Source organism: Lepus europaeus, chromosome 7 (assembly GCF_033115175.1).
Source record: "Lepus europaeus isolate LE1 chromosome 7, mLepTim1.pri, whole genome shotgun sequence".
Classification (NCBI taxonomy): domain Eukaryota; kingdom Metazoa; phylum Chordata; class Mammalia; order Lagomorpha; family Leporidae; genus Lepus; species Lepus europaeus.
In genome coordinates this window covers 67,218,293-67,240,740 of record NC_084833.1, presented here as the reverse complement: position 1 = coordinate 67,240,740, position 22,448 = coordinate 67,218,293, and the positions used below count along the sequence as shown (strand labels likewise).

Genomic DNA, 22,448 nt, shown 5'->3' with positions numbered 1-22,448 from the left:
TCATTTTCAGTATCTTATTAGTTTTAAAATTCTCTGTTTCCATTTATTTGAAAGGCAGAGAAAAAGAGAGACAGAGAGATACAAAATGAGAGAGAGAGAGAGAAAGAGAGAGAGAGAGTGTCTTCCATTAGCTGTTTCACTTTCATTCCCCAAATGCCCTCAACAGCCAAGTCTGAGTCAGGTCAAAGCCAGGAACTTTATCTGGGACTCCCATGTGGATGGCCGGGACCCAAGTTCTTGAGCTATTGTTTGCTGCCTCCCAGGGCGTGTATTAGCAGGAAACTGGATCAGAAGCAGAGGTATTACTTAACCCTTGCACTCTGATATAAGATGTGGGTATCCCAAGTGGCAGCTTAACTGCTGTGCCACAATCCCACCCTTATTATCTTCTTTTGATGGATTATTCTGAGCCCTTACTATGTACCAGGCATTATATGGATATAAAAATATATGTGTCCCTATTTAGTAACTTGGAGGCAAAATAATAACTGAATTAGGTTTAGAAGCAAGGAAGACTACTCTCTCCTATGTCAGAGTTCCTGGGTTTGAGTCTGTTCTGGACTTTAGCTTCCTGCAGTGGGTGATAGCATGAGTCGTTGGGACCCTGCCACTCATGAGGGAGTCCTGGATGGAGTTTCTGACTCCAGTTTTTGGCTTCGGCCTATCCCAACAGCAGCTGTTGCCATTTGGGAGTGAACTGTCAGATGGGAACTTTGTCTCTTTGCCTTGCAAATCATAAGTAATCTCAAACTTACAGAAAAATTACAAGTACAATAATATTTTATTATGAGACATTTTCTGTTTTTTTTTTTTTAAGATTTTTTTTTGTTTGTTTGTTTATTTGAAAGGCACAGTGATGAGAGATAAGGGGAGAATGAGAGGGAAAAGAGGGAAAGAGAGAGATCTTCTATCTACTCATTCATTCCCCAAATGGCTGAAGTGGCTGGGGTTGGGCCAGACCAAAGCCAGAAGCCAGGAACTCCATGTGGATCTCCTACATGGTGGCAGGCACCCAAGGGCTTGGGCCATCTTACTTTGCTTTCCCAGGAGAATTAGCAGGAAGCTGAGAACTCAATCTGGGTCTCTCACATGGGAGATCCAACTACTTGAGCTATCACTTGCTCCCTCCCAGGGTACACATTAACAAGAAATTGGAATCAGGAGTAGATCTGAGACTTGAACCCAGGTACTCCAATATAGGATGCAAGCATTCCAAGCAGCACCTTAATCTCTATGCCAAATGCCTGTGCCAGTCCTATCATTCTTTACCTGTGAAATGGGGGATTGTTTAATTATGGCAGGTTGGGAGGAGGCAGGGGATTATTGAGAGTACTTATAATGTTAGAATGGGAGAAAGTTGGAAAGATGGACAGAGGGGTAGAATCGGGGCCAAGAAGAAAGAAACTACTTGTATGTATTTCAAATAAGTGATTTCATTTATAGGTACAAAATGCTGGAAATTTTGAATTTGAAAGGAAGATCTAAAGATCCTTGTTTAGTATTGGTAATTGTTTATGTAGTTATTGCCTCATGAAACCATGTATACGCATGTGCTTTCTATGTGACTTGAAAATTTCCTTACTATTTCAGATTATAATAACATTTCTAATATTCTTTTATGGTTTATATAGTACATAAAGATTTTTTCACATTTCTATTTCTATTTGACCCTCTTGATCAGCCTGTGAGTTATCTGGTATTATTTTTCCCTTTTACAGAGGAGAAAACACTCTGAGAAGTCCATTGACATACATAATGTTACACATCTAGTGAATGGGAGCTGTAATTTGAAGTTAGGTCCTTTTTTTTTTTTTTTTTTCAAAGTTACAGGTTTATTATAGGTCCTTTTTTTTTTTTTTTTTTTTTTTTTTAAACAGGCAGAGTGGATAGTGTGAGAGAGAGACAGAGAGAAAGGTCTTCCTTTTTGCCGTTGGTTCACCCTCCAATGGCCGCTGCGGCCGGCGCATCGCGCTGATCCGAAGCCAGGAGCCAGGTGCTTCTCCTGGCTGTGAAGGGTGGTGGTGGTGGTGGTACCGTGGTAGCTGGGAGGAAGCATTACATGTATTTCTGACGTGTTGATCATGTTCCATTTCTTTATCTGAGTGCTTGTTATTTCTGTGTATTCAGTTTGTGAAAATTCATTGAGTTGTACACTTTGTGTTTCCATATGGATATTGAAAGTTTCAAAAATTTATGTGGCTGGCTTTGTGGTACAGCAGATAAAGCATTCCATATGGGTGCTGGTTCCTGTTCCAGCTGCTCCACTTCCAGTCAGCTCTCTGCTCATGGCCTGGGAAAGGCAGTGGAGGATGGCCCAAGTGTTGTTTGGGTCCCTGCCACCCCATGGGAGACCTAGAAGAGGTCCCTGGTTCCTGGTTCAGCCTGGCCTGGTGCTGGCTGATGTGATCGTCTGGAAGTGAACCAGCAAGTAACTCTGACTTTCAAAATAAATAAAGTTTTTAAAAAATTACAAATTTTTGTCATTTTGAAATTTGATAGCAAATAAAATGTAATTCAGGAATAGATTTTTAAAGAAATATTTATTTATTTGCCGAGATCCCATATTGGAGTACCAGTTCCAGTCCCTGTTGTTCTGCTTCCAATCTAGCTCCCTGCCAATGTGTCTGGGGAAGCAGTGGAGGATGGCCCAAGTGTTTGGGGCCTTGTCACCCAAGTGGGAGTCCCAAATGAAGCTCTGGGATCCTGGCTACAACTTGGACCATCCCTGGCTGTTGTGGCCTTTTGGGGAGTGAACCAGTGTATGAAAGATCTCTGTCTCTGTCTCTCTCTTTCTCTCTTTATTTTCCATCTCCAACTCCTGTCTGTGTCACTCTGGCTTTCAAATAAATCAATCATTGAAAAAAAAAAACACTTCTGTACAACTCAAAGTGCTGGCAGTTGGAAATATCATTATGTTTATGAAAATAACAAGGAGCTCCTATTTTCTGAAGAGTTTCTTTGGGAAATGCACATTCAACTAAGATGATGCTGGAAATATACTTATTGGAGTCATCCCTGAAATTAGTGTAGTGTTTTTGTTTCTGATACTCTGTTTTTAAAGATGTTTTAAACAGGTCCTTTTGTTCCCCTGTTTCTTTTTATAGCACCTGACAGATACTTCCCATGGTGTAAGAAATAAGTGCCTACAGTTACTTGGTAACCTTGGCTCTTTGGAGAAAAATGTCATAAAAGATGCAGAAGGCCTTACTGCCAGAGATGTACAGAAGATTATAGGGGATTATTTCAGCGACCAAGATCCACGTGTCAGAACAGCAGCTATAAAAGCTATGGTAAATGAGATTATGGAAATGAGTTGAGCATAGTTTTCAGTGCTTTTTACAGCTGTTTTTAAGTTCATAGTTAGTGCTGCCTTGGATGCATTCTGAATTTCCCAATATATACTTATATACATCTTCGGGGAGGTATTGGTGGTAACGTTATAGGAGTCAAAGATACACATTCCTGTATAATTGGAATGCTGTTCTTTGGGCTTCTCTGGTAGCTTTCCTCTATATCTCTTTAAGTATGAAAGGTACAAACCTAGTACCTTTTATAATAGAATCAAGTCACATCTCTCCTCCAAGTCCCCGGTCCTAGCAGGGAGGGAAATGACTTCATTTCCTATGATAATAAGTACAGTTGTAGTTTCTTTGTTTCAGAAGTATACATGAAAGTTACCAGGAGGAGGTACTTTTTATTGGGAGGTATTAACCGTTTCTTCCTTAGGAAGGGGTACTTTTAGTGGGAGGTGTTGTTAACCATTTCTTCCTTAGCCTTCTTACTATTTTATGTGTTTTTTTAATATGCCCTTTGGACAGCCCATGGATTAACTTTATTAAATGCTTGAGTGCTTCTTCTGAAAAGTTTTTCACCAGGTATTCTTTTTTATGTAGCACTGGTTTTAGCTGAAGGGAGCCATGTAAGTCTGATGTAATGGGAAAATCTGTGAGATTGTAGGGGGGCATTGGAAATACTGATGGGTTTTTCCAAGTACTCAAACTATATCTTTATCATCTAGTTGCAGCTTCATGAAAGAGGACTGAAGTTACATCAAACAATTTATAATCAGGTATCTTAAAAATTATTATCTGGAAGAGAATGCTGTGCTCCAGGCTTTTGGGGTCGGTGTGGTCCAGCCCTGGGGAGGGTGGCTGGTTCTCAGAATTTGAAAAGATAAGGGCTTTAGCTGGCTAACAGTGGATACTTTAATTGGGATGACTGTGAAGTCATACCGCAAACATACAGAGTTTTTGGAATGTGTACTTGAATAGTACTATCCCAAATATACTTTTCAGAAAGAATTTTTAGAATAGGTAATAGAGTACTAGTCCATGTGAAAAGGGTCTTTATGGGGATTTGGGTAACTCAATATGATTGCCAGAGTACATAAAGAATATTGAAAATGTCAGTGTTGCTTGGGCCATACCTGGCGTCTGTTTGGGGCACTACACTTGATGAGCTTGAGTGTTTCTGGAGGAGGATGACCAAACCACAGGATAATATGAAAAGATGTCACATGAATGTAGTAATGGTAAAGAAAAGGCCTTATGAAGTTGTGGAAAGCTGGTTGACAGCTTAATTAAAAAGGTTTACAAGGTGGTGCTTCTCTTGGAGAATAAATGGATAAATCTAGTGACAAGCAATTTAAATCAATGCTCAGAGGCATATTTTGCTAATCTCCCAAGAGTGGTTTTCTCTCTCAAGGAAAACGAATAATTAGTTAAGCTCTTCTGACTGAATTATAAGCCAAGTTGATGTTACAAGATGAATGGGTCCAAAATGTTTGTGTTCATATGATCATCACCTTCTCTTCCTATAGGAAAATTATGTGGTAGACAAAATAATTAAAGGAATCTTGGAGAGTAATGACTCAGAGGAAAGAAAGTCAACTGATTCAGATATTTATTGGCGTAAGACTGTCAGTAATCTAGGCAAACAATGATGAGGGCCTCAAGGAGTAAGGGTGGAATGGTAGTGGAGAATTTGAGATATATGGTAGAATTTGGTTCTATAATGAGTTTGTTTATATTGAGTTTGGAAGGTTGATGTGACATCCATGAAGAGAATTCCAGCCATAGGTAGTTATGAAGGTATGGAGTTCTGGAGAAATCAGAGCCAAAAGTGGATATTTGGAGTTATCACTATCCATGGGGCATGAGGATACCCAGGCAGAATGAGTAGATCAAACAGAGGTCAGTATTTCAAACCAAAGTAAGCTCAAATGTGTGCTTTATGTTGAAAGGAGGGAGGAAATCCATCTTTGGTGTTTGAGCCTGTGAGAGTAGTACTGTGGGATTCCAGCAGGCTTTGCTAGGTTTGGTGCTATTCCAGCTGGTTTTTGTGTTCTCTTGTTAGTCTGTGATTCTGCTTTCAGGCATGAGATGGAAGGGTGTGCAATCAGAATACAGCCAGAGCAGCTGACAGAGGCCCTCAATTCTTTCTTGGGAAAAACTTAAAGAAGTTAAAACCATCCACAAATATTTTGATTGACAACCTTATCTTGTTACCCTGTCTTCATTTTGAAAATAGTTTGACCATCACCTGGGAGAACATGGGCTAATGAACATTTGAAATCTTTCTTTACAGGCCTGTAAATTGCTCTCTGATGACTACGAACAAGTGCGCAGTGCTGCAGTCCAGCTTATCTGGGTTATCAGTCAGCTCTACCCTGAAAGGTTAGTGAGGGTGTAAGCCAACTTTTTTGTTCATTGCTAAACCTTTTTCTCTCCTCTTACCATGCAGAAGACCTGCCTCCAGAAAAGTGATGGTTAGATTTTTGGAAGGTGAGGTGATATGGGGGAGAACCATAGACCCTGTAAGTCAGAATGTCTGATCCTCACTGTTCATCTCTGCTGTGAACTTTCTGTGTCCCTTGGAAAAGATGCTTTAGCTCTTTGGGTCCCAACCTCCTCTATAAGTGAATAGATTGGTCTGTGTTTCATAGGGGCTTTCAGCACTTTTTTTTTTTTTTGGGGGGGGGGGGGGCTTATCTTTACAATTGTTGGGGACCTCTGTTAATTTTTTTTTTTTTTTTTAAGATTTATTTATTTGAAAGCCAGGGTTACACAGAGAGAGAGAGAAAGAGAGAGAGTCTTCCATCCATTGCTTCACTCCCCAAATGGCCGCAGTGGCTGGAGCTGCGCCGATCTGAAGCCTGGAGCCTCATCTGGGTCTCCCATGCAGGTGCAGGGTCCCAAGGACTTGGGCCATCCTCTACTGCTTTCCCAGGCCACAGCAGAACACTGGACAGAAGTAGAGCAGCTGGGTTTTGAACCGCACCTATATGGGATACCAGTGCTTCAGGCCAGGGTGTTAACCCACTGCGCCATAGCGCCGGCCCCATAGGGGACCTCTTTTAATTTAGCTGAGGCCAAATGCCAGATAAAGCTGTCTGGTGAGTTTGGGAATAATGATCCTTTATATAGTGTTTTCTGGTTAAAAAACATTTTCATAACAATTAAATCATTGATTCTCACAGTGAATCTTTGAGGAAGATAGAAAAATAATGTTCTGTTTTATTAGAAGAGCTCCTTCTATAGGAAAAAAAGTTGCTTTCTCCCTTTCATTAAACTAAACTTCTCGGAGCTGGCACTGTGGCACAGCAGGTTAAGCCACTACCTGCAATGCCACGTTCCATGTGGGCGCTGGTTAAAGTCCCAGCTGCTCTGCTTCTGATCCAACTCCCTGCTAATGCGCCTAGGAAGGCAGTGGAGGATGGTCCACATCCTTGTGCCCCTGCACCCACTTGGGAGACCCATATGAAGCTCCAGGCTCCTGGCTTCAGCCTGGCCCAGCCCCAGCTGTTGGCAACCATATAGGGAGTGAACCAGTGGGTGGAATATCAGTTTTCTTGGATGAAAAATTTCCCTCTCTCTCTTTCTGTGTAACTCTGCTTTTCTAATAAATAACTAAAAATATTAAAAAAAAACAAAAACAAAAAAAAACCTGTTTGGGGCTGGCGCTGTAGCATAGCAAGTTAATCCGCCTCCTGCAGTGCATGTATGGGCACGGTACAAGTCCTGGCAGCTCCACTTCCAGTCCAGCTCCCTGCTAATGTGCCTGGAAAAACACTGGAAGATGGCCTAAGTCCTTGTGCCCCCATACCCACATGGGAGACTCAGAAGAAGCTCCACGTTCCTGGCTTTGTATCGGCCCAGCTCTGGCCGTTATGGCCATTTGGGGAGTAAATCAGCAGAAGGAAGCTCTCTCTCTGTAACACTGCCTTTCAAATAAATAAATAAGTCTTAAAAACAAAAACAACCTATCTTCTAAAATCTAAAAGCTAGAGCGAGTTAATAAGCCTGTATAGGCATGGGCTTCATTTTTATTTTATTTTCCCCAGAAATCTTTTATTTAAGGAATATGAACTTTCCATTTTTCATTTTTTAGGGTTTAGATCCTCCCTTGCAGCACCCGCCCATGAACACACACAGACACAGGCTCACATATACTCACACAAAGACTAATCAACAATTCCTGCTTTTAGAACCTGATTTGCAAGTATGTTTTATATTGATTTAATCTGAGATTTACTGTTTTAACAACCGTTCTAATATAGAAGATGATAAAAAGGATATGAAATATGCTATGGTACCCAGTTTTTGGTTTCTTCATACGTACATCTTTGAAGTTTTGGTAGGTTATACACTTTTATTTTTAAGATACTAAAAATTTGCAGTGCAACTAAAAGGGGATTAGTTTATGTTCCTAGGTTGGTTTGTATACTCTGAAATGTGTTTCATCATTCTAAGATTTAAATTATTCAATTTGTCTTTTCCATGTGTGCCAGTTTTTTTTTTTTTTTCCAGTTTATTGACTCTGCCACCTTAGGCTCATGTTTTGTCATATATGCCTTCTTTTCTTTTAATTTAGCATTGTCCCAATCCCTTCTTCAAATGAAGAAATTCGTTTAGTTGATGATGCCTTTGGAAAAATTTGTCATATGGTCAGTGATGGCTCCTGGGTGGTTCGTGTTCAAGCTGCAAAACTATTGGTAAGTTATACTTTCTTCAATAAACACATTGTCCCTTAACATTTACAGACATATTACACACACACATTGCACACACACACACGTATGTCTATTTCTATAAATGTCATAACTAGAAAATTGAGGTTTTTTTGAGTACTTCCTCTCTCAGGCCCCCTAGCTCTGCCACTCTTGGTGAGATTGTTGGCTGAATGCTTTGTACCTGACTATACCAAATGTAGACTTAGTGATAGTTTTAGTCCTGTGACCAGTACTTATGTGAGTAACTGCTGAAATCTATGTCAAGGCATTTTCTTTTTTTTTTTTTTTTTAAGATTTATTTATTTACTTGAAAGTTAGAGTTACACAGAGAGAAAAGCAGAGGCAGAGAGAGAGGAAGAGGTCTTCTATCCGCTGGTTCACTTCCCATTTGGACACAACAGCCGGAGCTGTGCTGCTCTGAAGCCAGGAGCCAGGAGCTTCTACTTGGTCTCCCTTGCGGGTGCAGGGGCCAGAGGAATTGGGCCATCTTTTGCTGCTTTCCCAGGCCATAGCAGAGAGCTGGATTGGAAGTGGAGCAGCTGGGACTTTTTTTTTTGGACAGGCAGTTAGACAGAAAGACAGAGAGAAAGGTCTTCCTTCTGTTGGTTCATGCTCCAAATGGCCACTACGGCCGGCGCGTTGCACCGATCCGAAACCAGGAGCCAGGTGCTTCCTCCTGCTCTCCCATGTGGGTGCAGGACCCAAGCATTTGGGCCATCCTCCACTGCCTTCCCGGTCCAGAGCAGAGAGCTGGACTGGAAGAGGAGCAATCGAGACAGAATCTGATGCCCCAACCGGGACTAGAACCCGAGTTGCCGGTGGTGCCAGCCGCAGCCGGGACTTGAACCAGTGCCCATATGGGATGCCTGCATTGAAGGCGGTGGCTTTACCCGCTGTGCCACTATGCCAGCCCCAAGGCATCTTCATGAAGTAATAAACAATTTGGATGATTTTAGTATTTCTTGCTAATAGATTATATGCTTGTCCAAAGTAAAATAGAGTTAAGCCAGCTCTTACTAATTTTTATTTTTGAATTTGTGTTTTGTTTTGAATTCAAACGTTCTCTTGGTTTATGAATTTTTTTTTTTTTTTTTGACAGGCAGAGTGGACAGTGAGAGAGAGACAGAGAGAAAGGTCTTCCTTTTGCCGTTGGTTCACCCTCCAATGGCCGCCGCGGTAGCGCGCTGCGGCCGGCGCACCGCGCTGTTCCGATGGCAGGAGCCAGGTGCTTATCCTGGTCTCCCCTGGGGTGCAGAGCCCAAACACTTGGGCCATCCTCCACTGCACTCCCTGGCCACAGCAGAGAGCTGGCCTGGAAGAGGGGCAACCGGGACAGGATCGGTGCCCCGACCGGGACTAGAACCCGGTGTGCCGGCGCCGCAAGGCGGAGGATTAGCCTGTTGAGCCACAGCGCCGGCCGGTTTATGAATATTTTAAAATTCAGAACCATCCAATCATGTGTTAAATCTTTTCATTCAGCATTATGGAGTAGGGCAGGTATTTGGGTCAATTAAGTTGCTGCTTGGGATGCCTGCATCCTGTATCAAAGTGCCTGATTCTAGTCCTGGCTATTCCACTTCTGATACAGAATTCCTGCTAATGCATCCTGGGAGGTAGCATATGATGACTCAAGTACTCGGGTTCCTGCCACCAATGTGGGAGACACAGATGTAGCTTTGGTCTCCTGGCTTTGGCTTGGTCCTTCCCTGGGTGTTGTGGGCATTCATGGAATGAACCACTGGATGGGTGATCTCTCTCTCTCCCTTTTAAATAAAATGAAAATATATAAGTAACATTTTTCTATATATGAAAAAATGTGATCTTTTTCTTTAAAAAAATTTTTAAGTTTTTATAAAGAGAATACATTTCATATATTTTATACATACAATTTTAAAAACATAATGATACTGGCCAGCACCACGGCTCAATAGGCTAATCCTCCACCTGCAGTGCCGGCACACCGGGATCTAGTCCCAGTCTGGGCGCCGGATTCTGTCCCGGTTGCCCCTCTTCCAGTCCAGCTCTCTGCTGTGGCCAGGGAATGCAGTGGATGATGGCCCAGGTGCTTAGGCCCTGCACCCCATGGGAGACCAGGAGTAGCACCTGGCTCCTCGCTTCGGATCAGCGCGTTGCGCCGGCCGCAGCGGCCATTGGAGGGTGAACCAATGGTAAAGGAAGACCTTTCTCTCTGTCTCTCTCACTATCCACTCTGCCTGTCAAAAAAGAAAAAAAAAAGCATAATGATGCTTTCCACTGTACCCTTCCTCTACCCTCTCCTCCTTTCCTTTTTCTTTCTTTTTTTTTTTTTAAAGATTTATTTATTTATTTGAAAGGTGGAGTTATAGAGAGGCAGAGGCAGAGAGAGAAAGAGAGGTTTTCCACCTGCTGGTTCACTCCCCAGATGGCATCAATGGCCAGAGCTGCGCCGATTTGAATCCTGGAGCCAGGAATTTGCTCTGGGTTTCCCACGTGGGTGCTGGGGCCCAAGCACTTGGGCCATCTTCTGCTTTCCCAGGCTATAGCAGATAGCTGGGCTGCAAGTGGAGCAGCCAGGACTCGATCTGGCACTCATATGGAGTGCTGGTACTGCAGGCGGTGGCTTTACCTGCTCCGCCACAGCACCTGCCCCTTTTCTTATTTTTCTTTTTGTTTTTATAATGGCTTTCAGTTTTCTTTATAATCATGAACTTAACCCTCCACTAAATAAAGAATTCAACAAGTAGTAAGTAGAAAAATTACTGTTCCTCCAATATATAAACAAGGGCTATAAATAGTAATCTAAATTTCAAAATGTCAGTTTTGCTTATATGCATGACATTTTTTTATACTCTATATATTAGTTAACCACAAATAGGGAAGACATGATATTTGTATGTTTGGAGCTGGCTATTTCACTAAGCATAATGGTCTCCAGTTGCATCCATTTTGTTGCAAAAGACAGGATTTTGTTATTTTTTACAGCTGAGTAATATTCCCTTGGGTATATGTACCACAGTGTCTTTATCCAGCCTTCAGTTGGTAGACTTCTGGGTTAATTGCATATTTTAGTTATTGTGAGTTGAGCTTCTGTAATCTGGGGGATACAGATAACTCTTTTATATGCTGATTTAACATTCCTTGGGTAAATTCCCCTGAGTAGAATGGCTGGGTCAGATGGTAGATCTATTTTCAGATTTCTGAGGATTCTCCTTATTGCCTTCCGTAATGGTTATATTACTTTACATTCTCATCAACAGTGTATTTGAGTAGCTTTTTCCCCATATCCTTACCAGCATTTATTATTTTTTGATTTTTGGATAGTAGGCATTCTAATTGGCATGAGATAGAATCTTATTGTACTTTTAATTTACATTTCCTCTATGTCTAGTGATCCTGGGTATCTTTTCATGTGTCTGTTGGCCATTTGTGTTTCATCCTTTGAAAAATGCCTGTTCATATCTTTAGCCTATTTCTTAACCAGATTGCTTGTTTTATTGTTGTTGGGGTTCTTTTTTTTGGGGGGGGGTAATTCTTTTTTTTTTTTTTTTTAAGTATTTATTTATTTACTTGAGAGGTAGAGTCAGAGAGAAAGGTCTTCTAGCCACTGGTTTACTCATCAAATGGCTGCAACAGCCAGAGCTGGGCTGATCTGAAGCCAGGAGCTGGGAGATTCTTCTGGGTCTCCTACGTGGGTGAAGGGGCCCAAGTAATTGGGCTGGCTGTATGAGAGAGCTTGATTGGAAGAGGAGCAGCAGGGATACAAACCAGTGCCCATATGGAATGCTGGTGCCACAAGCAGAGGCTTAGCCCACTAGGCCACAGCACTGATCCCATGTTATTGAATTTCTTGAGCTTCTTTTATATCCTGGATATTAATTCTTTATCAGACTATAATTTGCAAATATTTTCTCCCATTCTCTTGGTTGCCTCTTTACTGTTTTGAATTTTTTCTTTTTTAAAGATGCATCTATGATAAACTTTTTTTTTTTAAGATTAATTTATTTATTTGAAAGGCAGAGTTAGAGAGGCAGAGGCAGAGACAGAAATTTTCCATAGGATGGTTCACTCCCCAGATGGCTGCAACGGCCCGAGCTGCACCTATCTCAAGCCAGGAGATGGGAGATTCTTCCAGGTCTCCCATGTGGATTCAGGGCCTAAGGACTTGGGCCATCCTCTGCTGCTTTCACAGGCCATAGTAGAGAGCTGGATTGGAAGTGGAGCAGCCAGGACTCAAACTGGTGCCCATATGGGATGCTGGCACTTCAGGCAACGGTTTTACCTGTTGCATCATATCCCCAGCTTCGAGGCTGATGTTTTAAGAGAATAATCTAATGATACATTTTCACCCTAGTAGAAAGTTTAGAAACATCTTCCTTGAAGCAGGATCATTAAAATGTTGCATTGTACTCCATAAAATCTGAAATTTATTTATGTAATGAGTATGATTAATGAATGATACATTGACAAGATTTCTACTTAGATAACTCTAATTTGAGTGAGGGGTTTCATGTTATCATTTATAATTGTGTAATCATTTAATTTCATGATTTTAAGTCAGAAGAGCTCCAAATTTGATAATTATGTTCGAATTCAGACGTTACTAATAATCAGTCTAATCTAGTAATATTAATAATGGCTACTACTTATAGAGTTCCAGGCCTACTGAAACAGATAATTTTAGTCATATATTCCTGTATATTAATTCGCATGTACCTGTAAACGCTCACTTCCTTATATATGTGCATGTGTACTTATATGGTCATACATATACGCACACATATGTACTTTATGCAAATGATTTTAAAATCTTTTATACTCTTTGAAGTAGATATTATATTATTCATTATATAAATAAGAAAACTAAGGTTTAGAAAAGCGATGGAGTTTGCCTTAGACCACATAGATACTAAGTAACAGGTAGGACTTCAAATTTCATTATCTGATGTTCAGGTAGAATTTTTCCTAGTGAGGGTCCAGTCACATTGGGAATAGTGGTTGGGTAGTTACTACCCTGTTGATTTAATGTTTCTTCTGCAAGCTAAGAGATGAAGGTACTGTGCTTCATCTCTTCAGTAGATAAACCTGTGGCCGGTGCTGCGGCTCACTAGGCTAATCCTCCGCCTGCGGCGACGGCATCCCAGGTTCTAGTCCCGGTTGGGGCACCAGATTCTGTCCCGGTTGCTCCTCTTCCAGTCCAGCTCTCTGCTGTGGTCCGGGAAGGCAGTGGAGGATGGCTCAAGTGCTTGGGCCCTGCGCCCCATGGGAGACCAGGAGGAAGCACCTGGCTCCTGGCTTCGGATCAACGCAGCTCCCGCCATGGCGGTCATTTTGGGTGTGAACCAACAGAAGGAAGACCTTTCTCTCTGTCTCTCTCTCACTAACTCTGCCTGTCAAAACAAACAAAAACCTGTGATCAAATGAATTACATATGATCTTTAGACCAGGTGTTCAGCAAATCAACAGTAACCTGTTTTCAAAATAGTACAGTCCCTGTCTTCAAAAAAGTTGGTAGTCTGGTAGACTGAGGTAGGTGATTAGTGAATCACAGTACCAGGTGCTTATAGGGAAGAACATCACCAAAAAGGACTTTTTGGAGGAAGTGGTTTTGGAGCCTAGTTTTGAAGGGTGAGTATACGTTAGGTAGGTAGAATAGTAAGGAAGGAGAAACTGAGGGAGAAGCAGCAGCAGCAGTGCAGTATCAGGCACACTGCTGTATTATCCTAAACTATAATACCAGACTACACTGTCATACTAAACAACAAGTGGTTGAGTAGTTTTTGTGGGTAGAAAATGTTTGATGTGAAAGATGTTGATAAAGTAAGTTAATGAAGAAAACAGAAGCCGAATTCTTGAAGAATGTAGAATGATAAGGGTTTAGACTTAAGTCCATTGTGCACAAAAAATGAATAGTTTCCATCCATTTTCAGTTTCAAGCAGAACTAGAAATTTTCAAACATAGTTTATATCAGAAATTTCAAAACTTTGTAAAAGGAGTTGGCTTTTGGTTGTTTCTAACTTCTTTAATGGGGTAAAGAAACCGAATCTTTGGGGATGGCCTTGTGGTGCAGCAGGTTAAGCTGCTGCCTATGACTGTGGCATCCCATTATGAGCGTTGGTTCAAGTCCCAGCTGCTCCACTTCTGATCCAACTTCATGCTAATGCTCCTAGGAAAGCTGCAGAACACGGCCCAAGGAAAGCAATTCCAAAAGTTAGGGACCTTGGGGCCTGCGCTGTGGCATAGCGGGTAAAGCCACTGGCTACAGTGCTGGCATCCCAAATGGGTGCCAGTTCACGTCCCAGCTGCTCCACTTCTGATCCAGCTCTCTGCTATGGCCTGGGAAAGCAGTAGAAGATGGCCCAAGTCCTTGGGCCCCTGCACGCATGTGGGAAGACTTGGAGGAAGCTCCTGGCTTCAGATTAGTGCAGCTTAGGCCATTGCGGCCAATTGGGGAGTGAACCAGCAAATGGAAGACCTCTCTCTCTCTCTGCCCCTCCTGCTCTCTCTGTATAACTCAGACTTTCAAATAAATAAATCTTAAAAAAAAAAGGGGGGGGGGCAGCATTATGGTGTAGCAGGTATAACTGCTGCCTGTAATGCCAGCATCCCGTATGGTCACTAGTTCAAGGCTCAGCTGCTTCACTTGTGTTCCAGCTCCTTGATAATACACCTGGGAAAGTAGTGGAAATTGGCCTGTGTGTTTGGGCCCCTGCACCCACATGGGAGAGCTGAATGAATCTCCTGGCTCCTGGCTTGGCCTGGCTCAGCTCTGGCTGTTGTGGCCATTTGGGGAGTGAACTAGCAGATGGAATATATCTGTCTGTCTGTCTCTCTGTAACTCTGCCTCTCATATGGGCACTGGGTTCTAGTCCCAGTTGCTCCTCTTCCAGTCCAGCTCTCTGCTGTAGTCCAGGAGGACAGTGGAGGATGGCTCAAGTGTTTGGGCCCTGCACCCACATGGGAGACCAGGAGGAAGCACCTGGCTCCTGGCTTTGGATTGATGCAGCGCCGGGTATAGCGGCCATTTTGGGGGTGAACCAACAGAAGGAAGAGCTTTCTCTCTGTCTCTCTCTCTCTCTCACTGTCTAACTCTATCTGTCAAATAAAAATTAAAAAAATAAAAAATAAAAAAAAAATGTCTTAAAAAATGTTTTCCTGGGCCGGCGCTATGGCTCACTTGGCTAATCCTTTTCCTGCAGCGGTGGTACCCTGGGTTCTAGTCCTGGTTGGGGTGCTGGGCACTAGTCCCTGTTGTTCCTCCTCTAGTTCAGCTCTTTGCTGTGGCCCGGGAAGGCAGTGGAGGATGGCCCAAGTGCTTGGGCCCTGCACCCGCATGGGAGACTGGGAGGAAGAACCTGGCTCCTGGCGTCAGATTGGCGCAGCACCTGCCGTAGCGGCCATTAAGGGAATGAACCAATGGAAGGAAGACCTTTCTCTCTGTCTCTCTCTCACTGTCTATAACTCTCTCTCTGTCTCTCTCTCTCACTAACTCTGCCTGGCAAAAAAAAAAAAAAAAAAATGTTTTCCTGATGATTTAGAATCTATTGACATCTTTATTAGCTAGAGAATTATCTTTATGCATAAAGTTACATAAAATTAAATTTTCATGTCAATTTTCAAGTCATTTAGCTTGTTTAATATGCTCTGGAATCTTTATTTTACAGGGCTCTATGGAACAAGTCAGTTCTCATTTCTTGGAGCAGACCCTTGACAAGAAGCTGATGTCAGATCTGAGGGTAACTTGGATTCTTCGTTATTTACACTGGGTTTCTTAACCAACATCAGTATAGCTAAATATTGAGTTGTGTTGATATTATTTGGCAGTGCTTGCACTTTTTAAATTATTGTAGGTAACTAGATTACCTTTTGTTTTAAAATCTTAGTAACTTGATCCAAATTAGAACTTTATTAAATCTTTTTTTATTATAGCAAAATAAACAGGCTGTGTTTTATAAAGAGGCAAGATTAACTTTCTATTTGTTAGAAACTAAAAAGATCTGGTCTCATTTTAGGAGGTGTTAGGACATTTCAGGAGTTCTTTTTAATAGCAATTCCATCAGAAGAGTGAATGAGTGAAATAGAAGGACAGAGGAATCAATTTACTCTGTCACTATTGTAACACGCCGACTTTGCCAATTTTGCTGTATTTTTCTCAGCTCTTTTTCTTGTGTACTTGACTTAAACAGTGAGTCACTCTTTGCAGATTAACATTGTATCAGGTATATATTGCTGGTTTCTTAAGTAATATTGTTATAGATTCTATAATATTCTATTAGGTAGATGTGCCATTGCCTTTTTTTTCTTTTAGTATGTCAGACATTTACGTTCTCTTCACACATATTACTCGGAATGGTCATGGAGTTGACATTTGTGCTTTTGGAACATTGTCGTGTGTCTTTGATTTGAGGTGGTTGTTATGTATGTGTGGTGTCATGGAACTGTAAAGAGAAATTGCTTATGGTGAATGGGGAGGGATGGGTGATGCAGGGGTTTCCAAGACATATTGTAAGGTGTAAGCTTGACCCACTTCCTTTTACACCTAGGTAATGTATCTCATCATTGCCTCTGAGACGTCAGCCATGAGTTTTGGACAACTGAGAAGATTCACAAGAGGCTGATAAATAGAAGCAGGGTGCTAGTTCATTCATTTGTGATGAAAAGCTTAAGAGTCGAGTAGACTGGACACTTACCTTTGCAGAACATTGTATTCCCTGTTAGGCAATCTGTGTGGAAAGTGAATTTGCTAGATGGCTATTTGATAAGCATATTACCATATTACATTGAACAGAATGGTGTTACCATTACCTCTGATGGGACTGAAAATGATTATGTTCCAGAGTCAGTGGATAGTCTACTCAATAGAGTGTTTGGATGGGGACTGCTGTTATTTGCCTCTCTGGTGTTCCCATGTTGTCATGGCAACCATAACCTGCTCTCTGACCAACACATTCTTCAATGTCTTCATCATCTTTAATTTGGTTACTGCTAGTTATTACAGACCTAAGAGCTTTCAGTTTCACTTTAAGTGCAATTTGCATTTTTCTGCTTTGAACTATTGAGTCATTTTTGAAAAGTATAACTCTCAGAGATCAATTTGATTTATAGCCTTCCTGTGTTCTTGGGGCATACCTTATTGTTCTTTCATGAGCCTCCTGAAAGTCCTCATTGTTGCTATCTTCTACAGAGGAAGCGTACTGCGCATGAGCGTGCCAAGGAACTTTACAGTTCAGGGGAGTTTTCCAGTGGCAGGAAGTGGGGAGATGATGCTCCTAAGGAAGAAATAGATACTGGGGCTGTGAACTTGATCGAGTCAGGAGCTTGTGGAGCCTTTGTTCATGGGTTGGAAGATGAGATGTATGGTAAGTATGACTACATAATAGTAATAGTCGCCATTTACTGAGTGACTGCTCTGTGTCAGTATTGTATAGGGTAACACGGTTGTCTTGTTTTGTCCTCATAGTCTGTGAAATAGCCATTTTGATTTTTATTTTACAAAGTGAAGAGGCTGAGGTCCAGGTAATGCGATACAGTGGTTAAGAGCATGGGCTTTGGGTTCATTCAGTTTTAAGTTCCAGCATTTCCACTAAATGAAGACAGTAGTAAGTGTCTGGGTTGTGAGAATTAGTTGAAAAAATATATATGTATCTGTGTGTGTGTCTGTATGATGAAGCATTTGACAATACATAAATTGTTTATACCTAAGCATTTATTAACTGGTAGTAAAAATTGAAGCTAGTAATTTGTTCTTAGACATTTAGCTTGTGAGAGATAGAAGCAGGAATTAAACCCAGGTGTAAAATGCAGTTATATGACTTCATTTAAAATATTTCTTCATTACCAAAGGACATTTTCAAGGCATGCATTTGTCCTAGTTTTTAAGATGCCCCTGTCCCGTATCAGAGTGCCTGGGTTCTATAACTTGCTCTGCTTTTGGGTCCAGCTTCCTAGTAATACAGGTCTGGGAAGCGGTGGTAATGGTTTAAATAGTTGGGCCCCTGCCACTCGCATGGGAGACTTGGCTAGAGTTCCTGGCTCCAAGCTGGCTCACGCTTGGTCATTTGGGGAGTGAAGCAGCAGATAGGATCTTTTCCTTCTCTTCTTCCTTCTTTCATGGGAATAAAATTCTGACTTAATAGGTTTTCCCCCTTTGATTTTTAAAGAAAATATTTTATTTTTTATTTTATTTATTAGAAAGGCAGAGTGACAGAGAGAGAGCACACGAGAGAGCGAGAGAGCTTCCATTGGCTGGTTCACTCCCCAAATGGCCACAGCGGCCTAGGTTGAGTCAGGCTGAAGCTAGTGCTGTCCCAGGTGCATTAACAGGAAGCTGGATCAGAAGCGAAGCCACCCAGGCTGGAACCTCTGCTCATATGGGATTCTGGTGTCACTGGCAATATAGCCCAACCCACTGTGCCGCAATGCCAGCCTCCTTTTTGGTATCCTAATGATGTTGCTCCATAGTTAGATGTCAGTATCTACATTTGTTCTTCGGTACATAGCATGTCTTTTTTGCTCAAGCTGCTTTTAAGATTTTTCTCTGTATCACTAATTTTAAGCAATTTGCCTTGGTGTACTTTTTTCTTCTTGTTTCTTGCATTTGGTGTTTTTTGAGCTTCTTGGAGCAAATAGTTGATAGTAGTTATCATGTTTGAAAAGTGTTCAGCTATTTTTTTTTTTTTTAGAATGTTTTGATGGCTCTGTGGCCCTTTGGATACTCCAGTTACCTGTGCATTAGAGTATTAAAGGCATCCTGCACTCATGACAGGCTGTTCTTTTTCCTTATTTTTGTTTCCCTCTGTGTGTGTGTGTGTGTGTGTGTGTTTGACAGGCAGAGTTAGACAATGAGAGAGAGAGAGAGAGAGAGAGAGAGAGAGAGAGGTCTTCCTTCCATTGGTTCACCCCCCAAATGGCCACTACAGCCAGCACGCTGCGCCGATCTGAAGTCTGAAGCCAGGAGCCAAGTGTTTCCTCCTGGTCTCCCACGCGGGTGCAGGGCCCAAGGACTCATCACATATGAGTACTGGTTTGAGTCCTAGGTGCTCTGCTTCTGATCCAGCTCCCTGCTAATGGCCTGGGAAAGCAGCAGAGACTTAGGCCCTTGCCATCCACGTGGAGACCGATAATGGAGTTCCATGCTCCTGGCTTTGGCCTGGTTCAGCCCCAGCAATTGTGGACATTTGGGGAGTGAGCCAGTGGATGGAAGATCTGTCTGTCCATCTGTCACTCAAATAAAAATAAGTCTTTAAAAAAAACCTCATCCAGTGTGTTTTTCATGTCAGATATTGTGTTTCAATTAGAATTTGGGTCTTTTTGGTGTCTTTCATCTCTCTACTTACCATGGTTAATCTTTACTGTTTTTTTTTTTTTTTTTTTAAGATTTATTTATTTATTATTTGAAAGGCAGAGTTACAGAGAGGCAGGGGCGGGGTGGGGGGAGGGTGTCTTCCATCGCTGGTTGACTCCCCAGTTGACCGCAACAGCCAGAGCTGCGCTAATCCAAAGCCAGGAGCCTGGAACCTCTTCCAGGTCTCCCACACGGGTATAGGGGCCCAAGGACTTGTGTGTAGAATATGTGTCATATTCTGCTTTCCCAGGCCATAGCAGAGAGCTGGATTGGAAGTGGAGTAGCCAGGACTCGAACTGGCACCCACATGGAATGCTGGCACTGCAGGTGGCGGTGTAGCCCATCATGCCACAGTGCCGGCCTGGTGCCTGATAATTTTTAATTGAATGCTGCGTGTTGTAAATTTTACTTTGTTTGGTAGTGAACATTGTTTCTTATTTTTGTAAATATTCTTGAGCTTTTTCTGGGATGCATTTTGCTCAGGCCTTATTTTTAAGCTTTGCTAGACAGGGCCATGGCTGCATTTAGTCTAGTGCTTATTTTTCTCCATTACTGAATTAAGCTCTTCTGAATAAACTGTTACAAGGCCTTGTATGAGTTCTGGGAATTGTTTCCTCTAGTCCTTTTAGGTGGTTATTTTCCAGGTCTCAAGTTTCCTCACAGATCAGAACTCAGCTGAAGACCAAGGAGGACCCTTTGCAATCTCCCAAGTTTTCTGTCTCCCCGTGTAGTTCTTTGCTTTCTGTGAACTCTAGCGACATTGTTCTCCCCAGACATCCAGCTCTGTTAGCTCAGGGAAACCAGTAATCTAAAAATTCTTCAAGCACTAAATTGCTATAATGTGGAACTCATCCCATTTATTTCCCATCTTTTAGTGATTTCTGTCCTTCATTGTCTTAGGTTCAGGGTCTGAAATAATTGCTGTTTGGCATACAGTCATGTTCTGCATAACTTTTGGTCAGTGATAGACTGCTTATATCGCTGTGCTCCCAAAATATGATATTGGAGCTGAAAAATTCCTGTCACTTAGTACTGTCATAGGTGTTATAATGCCATAGCACAACACATTACTCTTGTGCTTGTGGTGCACATACAATCATGTACAGTATATATGTTTGATAATGATAATGACTGCTGTTGGTTTATGTATTTGTACTTTTTATTATTTATTTATTTATTTGGGAGACAGAGAGAGAGAGCTCCTATCTACTGGTTTACTACCCAAATGCCCTGAATGCAGAGGTCTGGGCCATATTGAAATCAAGAACCAAGAACTCAATCCAGGTCTTCCACATGGATAGTATGAGCTCAATTACTTGAGCCATCACCTACTGCCTCCAGGGGTCAGCTTAACCTAGAAGTTGGAGTCAGGAGCTGAGATTCTGATATGAGATAGAGTCATCTTTACTACTAGACTAAATGCCTGCTCCTATCATTTTTTTTCTATTTTTTTTTTAAAGATTTATTCATTTATTTGAAATCAGAAGAGAGAGAAGAGGCAGAGAGAGAGAGAGGTCATTCATCCGTTGGTTCACTCCCCAACTGGCCGCAACAGCTGGAGCTTCTTCCTGGTCTCCCATGTTGATACAGGGGCCCAAGGACCTGGGCCATCTTCTACTACTTTCCCAGGCCATAGCAGGGAGCTGGAATTGGAAGTGGAGCAGCTGGGACTTGAACTGACGCCCATATGGGATGCCAGCACTATGCCACAGCGCCGGCCCCCCATCATTATTTTTAAATGTACTCCTTCTACTTAGAAAAGCTTAGTGTAGGGGCCCACACTGTGGCTCAGCTGGTGAGGCCGCTGGCAGCATCCCATATGGGCACCAGTTTGTGTTCCGGCTACTCTATTTCTGATCCAGCTCTCTGCTATGGCCTGGAAAGGCAATGGAGGATGGCCCAAGTCCTTGGGCCCCTACACCCATCTGGTAGACCCTGAAGAAGTTCCTGGCACCTGCCTGGGCTTCGCATCAGCACAGCTTGGGCCATCACAGCTAACTGGGGAGTGAAACATCGGATGGAAGACACCTCTCTCTCTCTGCCTCTCCTTCTCTCTCTGCAATTCTGACTTTCAAATAAATAAATCTTAAAAAAAAAAAAAAAAAACTTAGTGTAAACCAGTGTGCCATTTTATATCAGCAGTAGCCTCATGCATCACAAAATGTGTCTCTAGATTGTATCAGGAGGCTATACCAAGTAATTGACCTATACATCTAGGTTTGTGTAAGTACATTCTATAATGTTCACATAACAGTGAAATCGCTTTAATGATGCGTTTCTTAGACTGTATCCCCATCATTAAGTGACACATGACTGCATTTTGTATTTGTCTTGTCCTGGTAGGATAAAGCTGGGCTTTGTTACTCCTTATAATAGAAGTGCTGTAAAGCACTGGTGATACGACGTGAAGCACCATTATATGACGCTGTCTATGTCACATAGATTACAAAGGTCAGTACTTTATACTGCTTGACTCGGCCTCCTCATATTCAGCGAGGGTCACAGGCATGGGAAGATAATGTTGACTGTTCAAATTTTACAATAAACTTGTGTCAGTGAAAGGATTAAAACCCTAGTCTTTAAAAAATTACCTCAGGATAGAACTTCTTACAATGGCAAAAATATTATTTGGAAAAACAGTTTTTAACCAGTAGATGTAAGAGTTGGAACATATTATCCAGTTTTCTCTAAGATGTTCCTTGTGTAGTCTTCTTGTGGTACTTGTGGAGCATTTGTCCTGTCTGAATGCTCAAATCCTTTATATTAAATTTACATAAAACCTATGCATATCATTCCATACACTTCGAATCATTTCTAGGGTCCTCTAATACCTTATGCAATTATAAATGATATCTAGTTGTTACACTGAATTGTTTAGGGAATAGTAGCAAGAAAAAAATTTCATGCATGTTTAGTACAGATGAATTTTTGTTTCCATTTTTGATCGAAGGTTAGTTGAATCCATGGATATGGAACTGTGTAGGAGAAGCTATGGTAATTTCCAGTAGTCTACAGTGCATTGGGATGACCATAGTTCATGATGATGTATTACATGCTCTATGAAGAATCTGAAGACAGGATCTTGCAGGCTCTAAATACGAAAGATAAGGAAATAG

At 41.9% G+C, this 22,448-nt stretch overlaps 1 protein-coding gene across 1 annotated transcript in view; it reads left to right on the top strand.

The window, feature by feature from the left end:
• The window catches only part of INTS4 (integrator complex subunit 4), a 105,304-nt gene that overhangs the window by 28,337 nt on the left and 54,519 nt on the right, over positions 1–22,448 (top strand). Inside the window, exons 5-10 of the mRNA XM_062196764.1 lie at positions 3,105–3,290; positions 4,019–4,069; positions 5,587–5,675; positions 7,873–7,993; positions 15,653–15,724; positions 17,173–17,347. Coding sequence (XP_062052748.1) covers positions 3,105–3,290; positions 4,019–4,069; positions 5,587–5,675; positions 7,873–7,993; positions 15,653–15,724; positions 17,173–17,347 — 694 coding nt within the window. The remainder of the gene's footprint in view (positions 1–3,104; positions 3,291–4,018; positions 4,070–5,586; positions 5,676–7,872; positions 7,994–15,652; positions 15,725–17,172; positions 17,348–22,448) is intronic.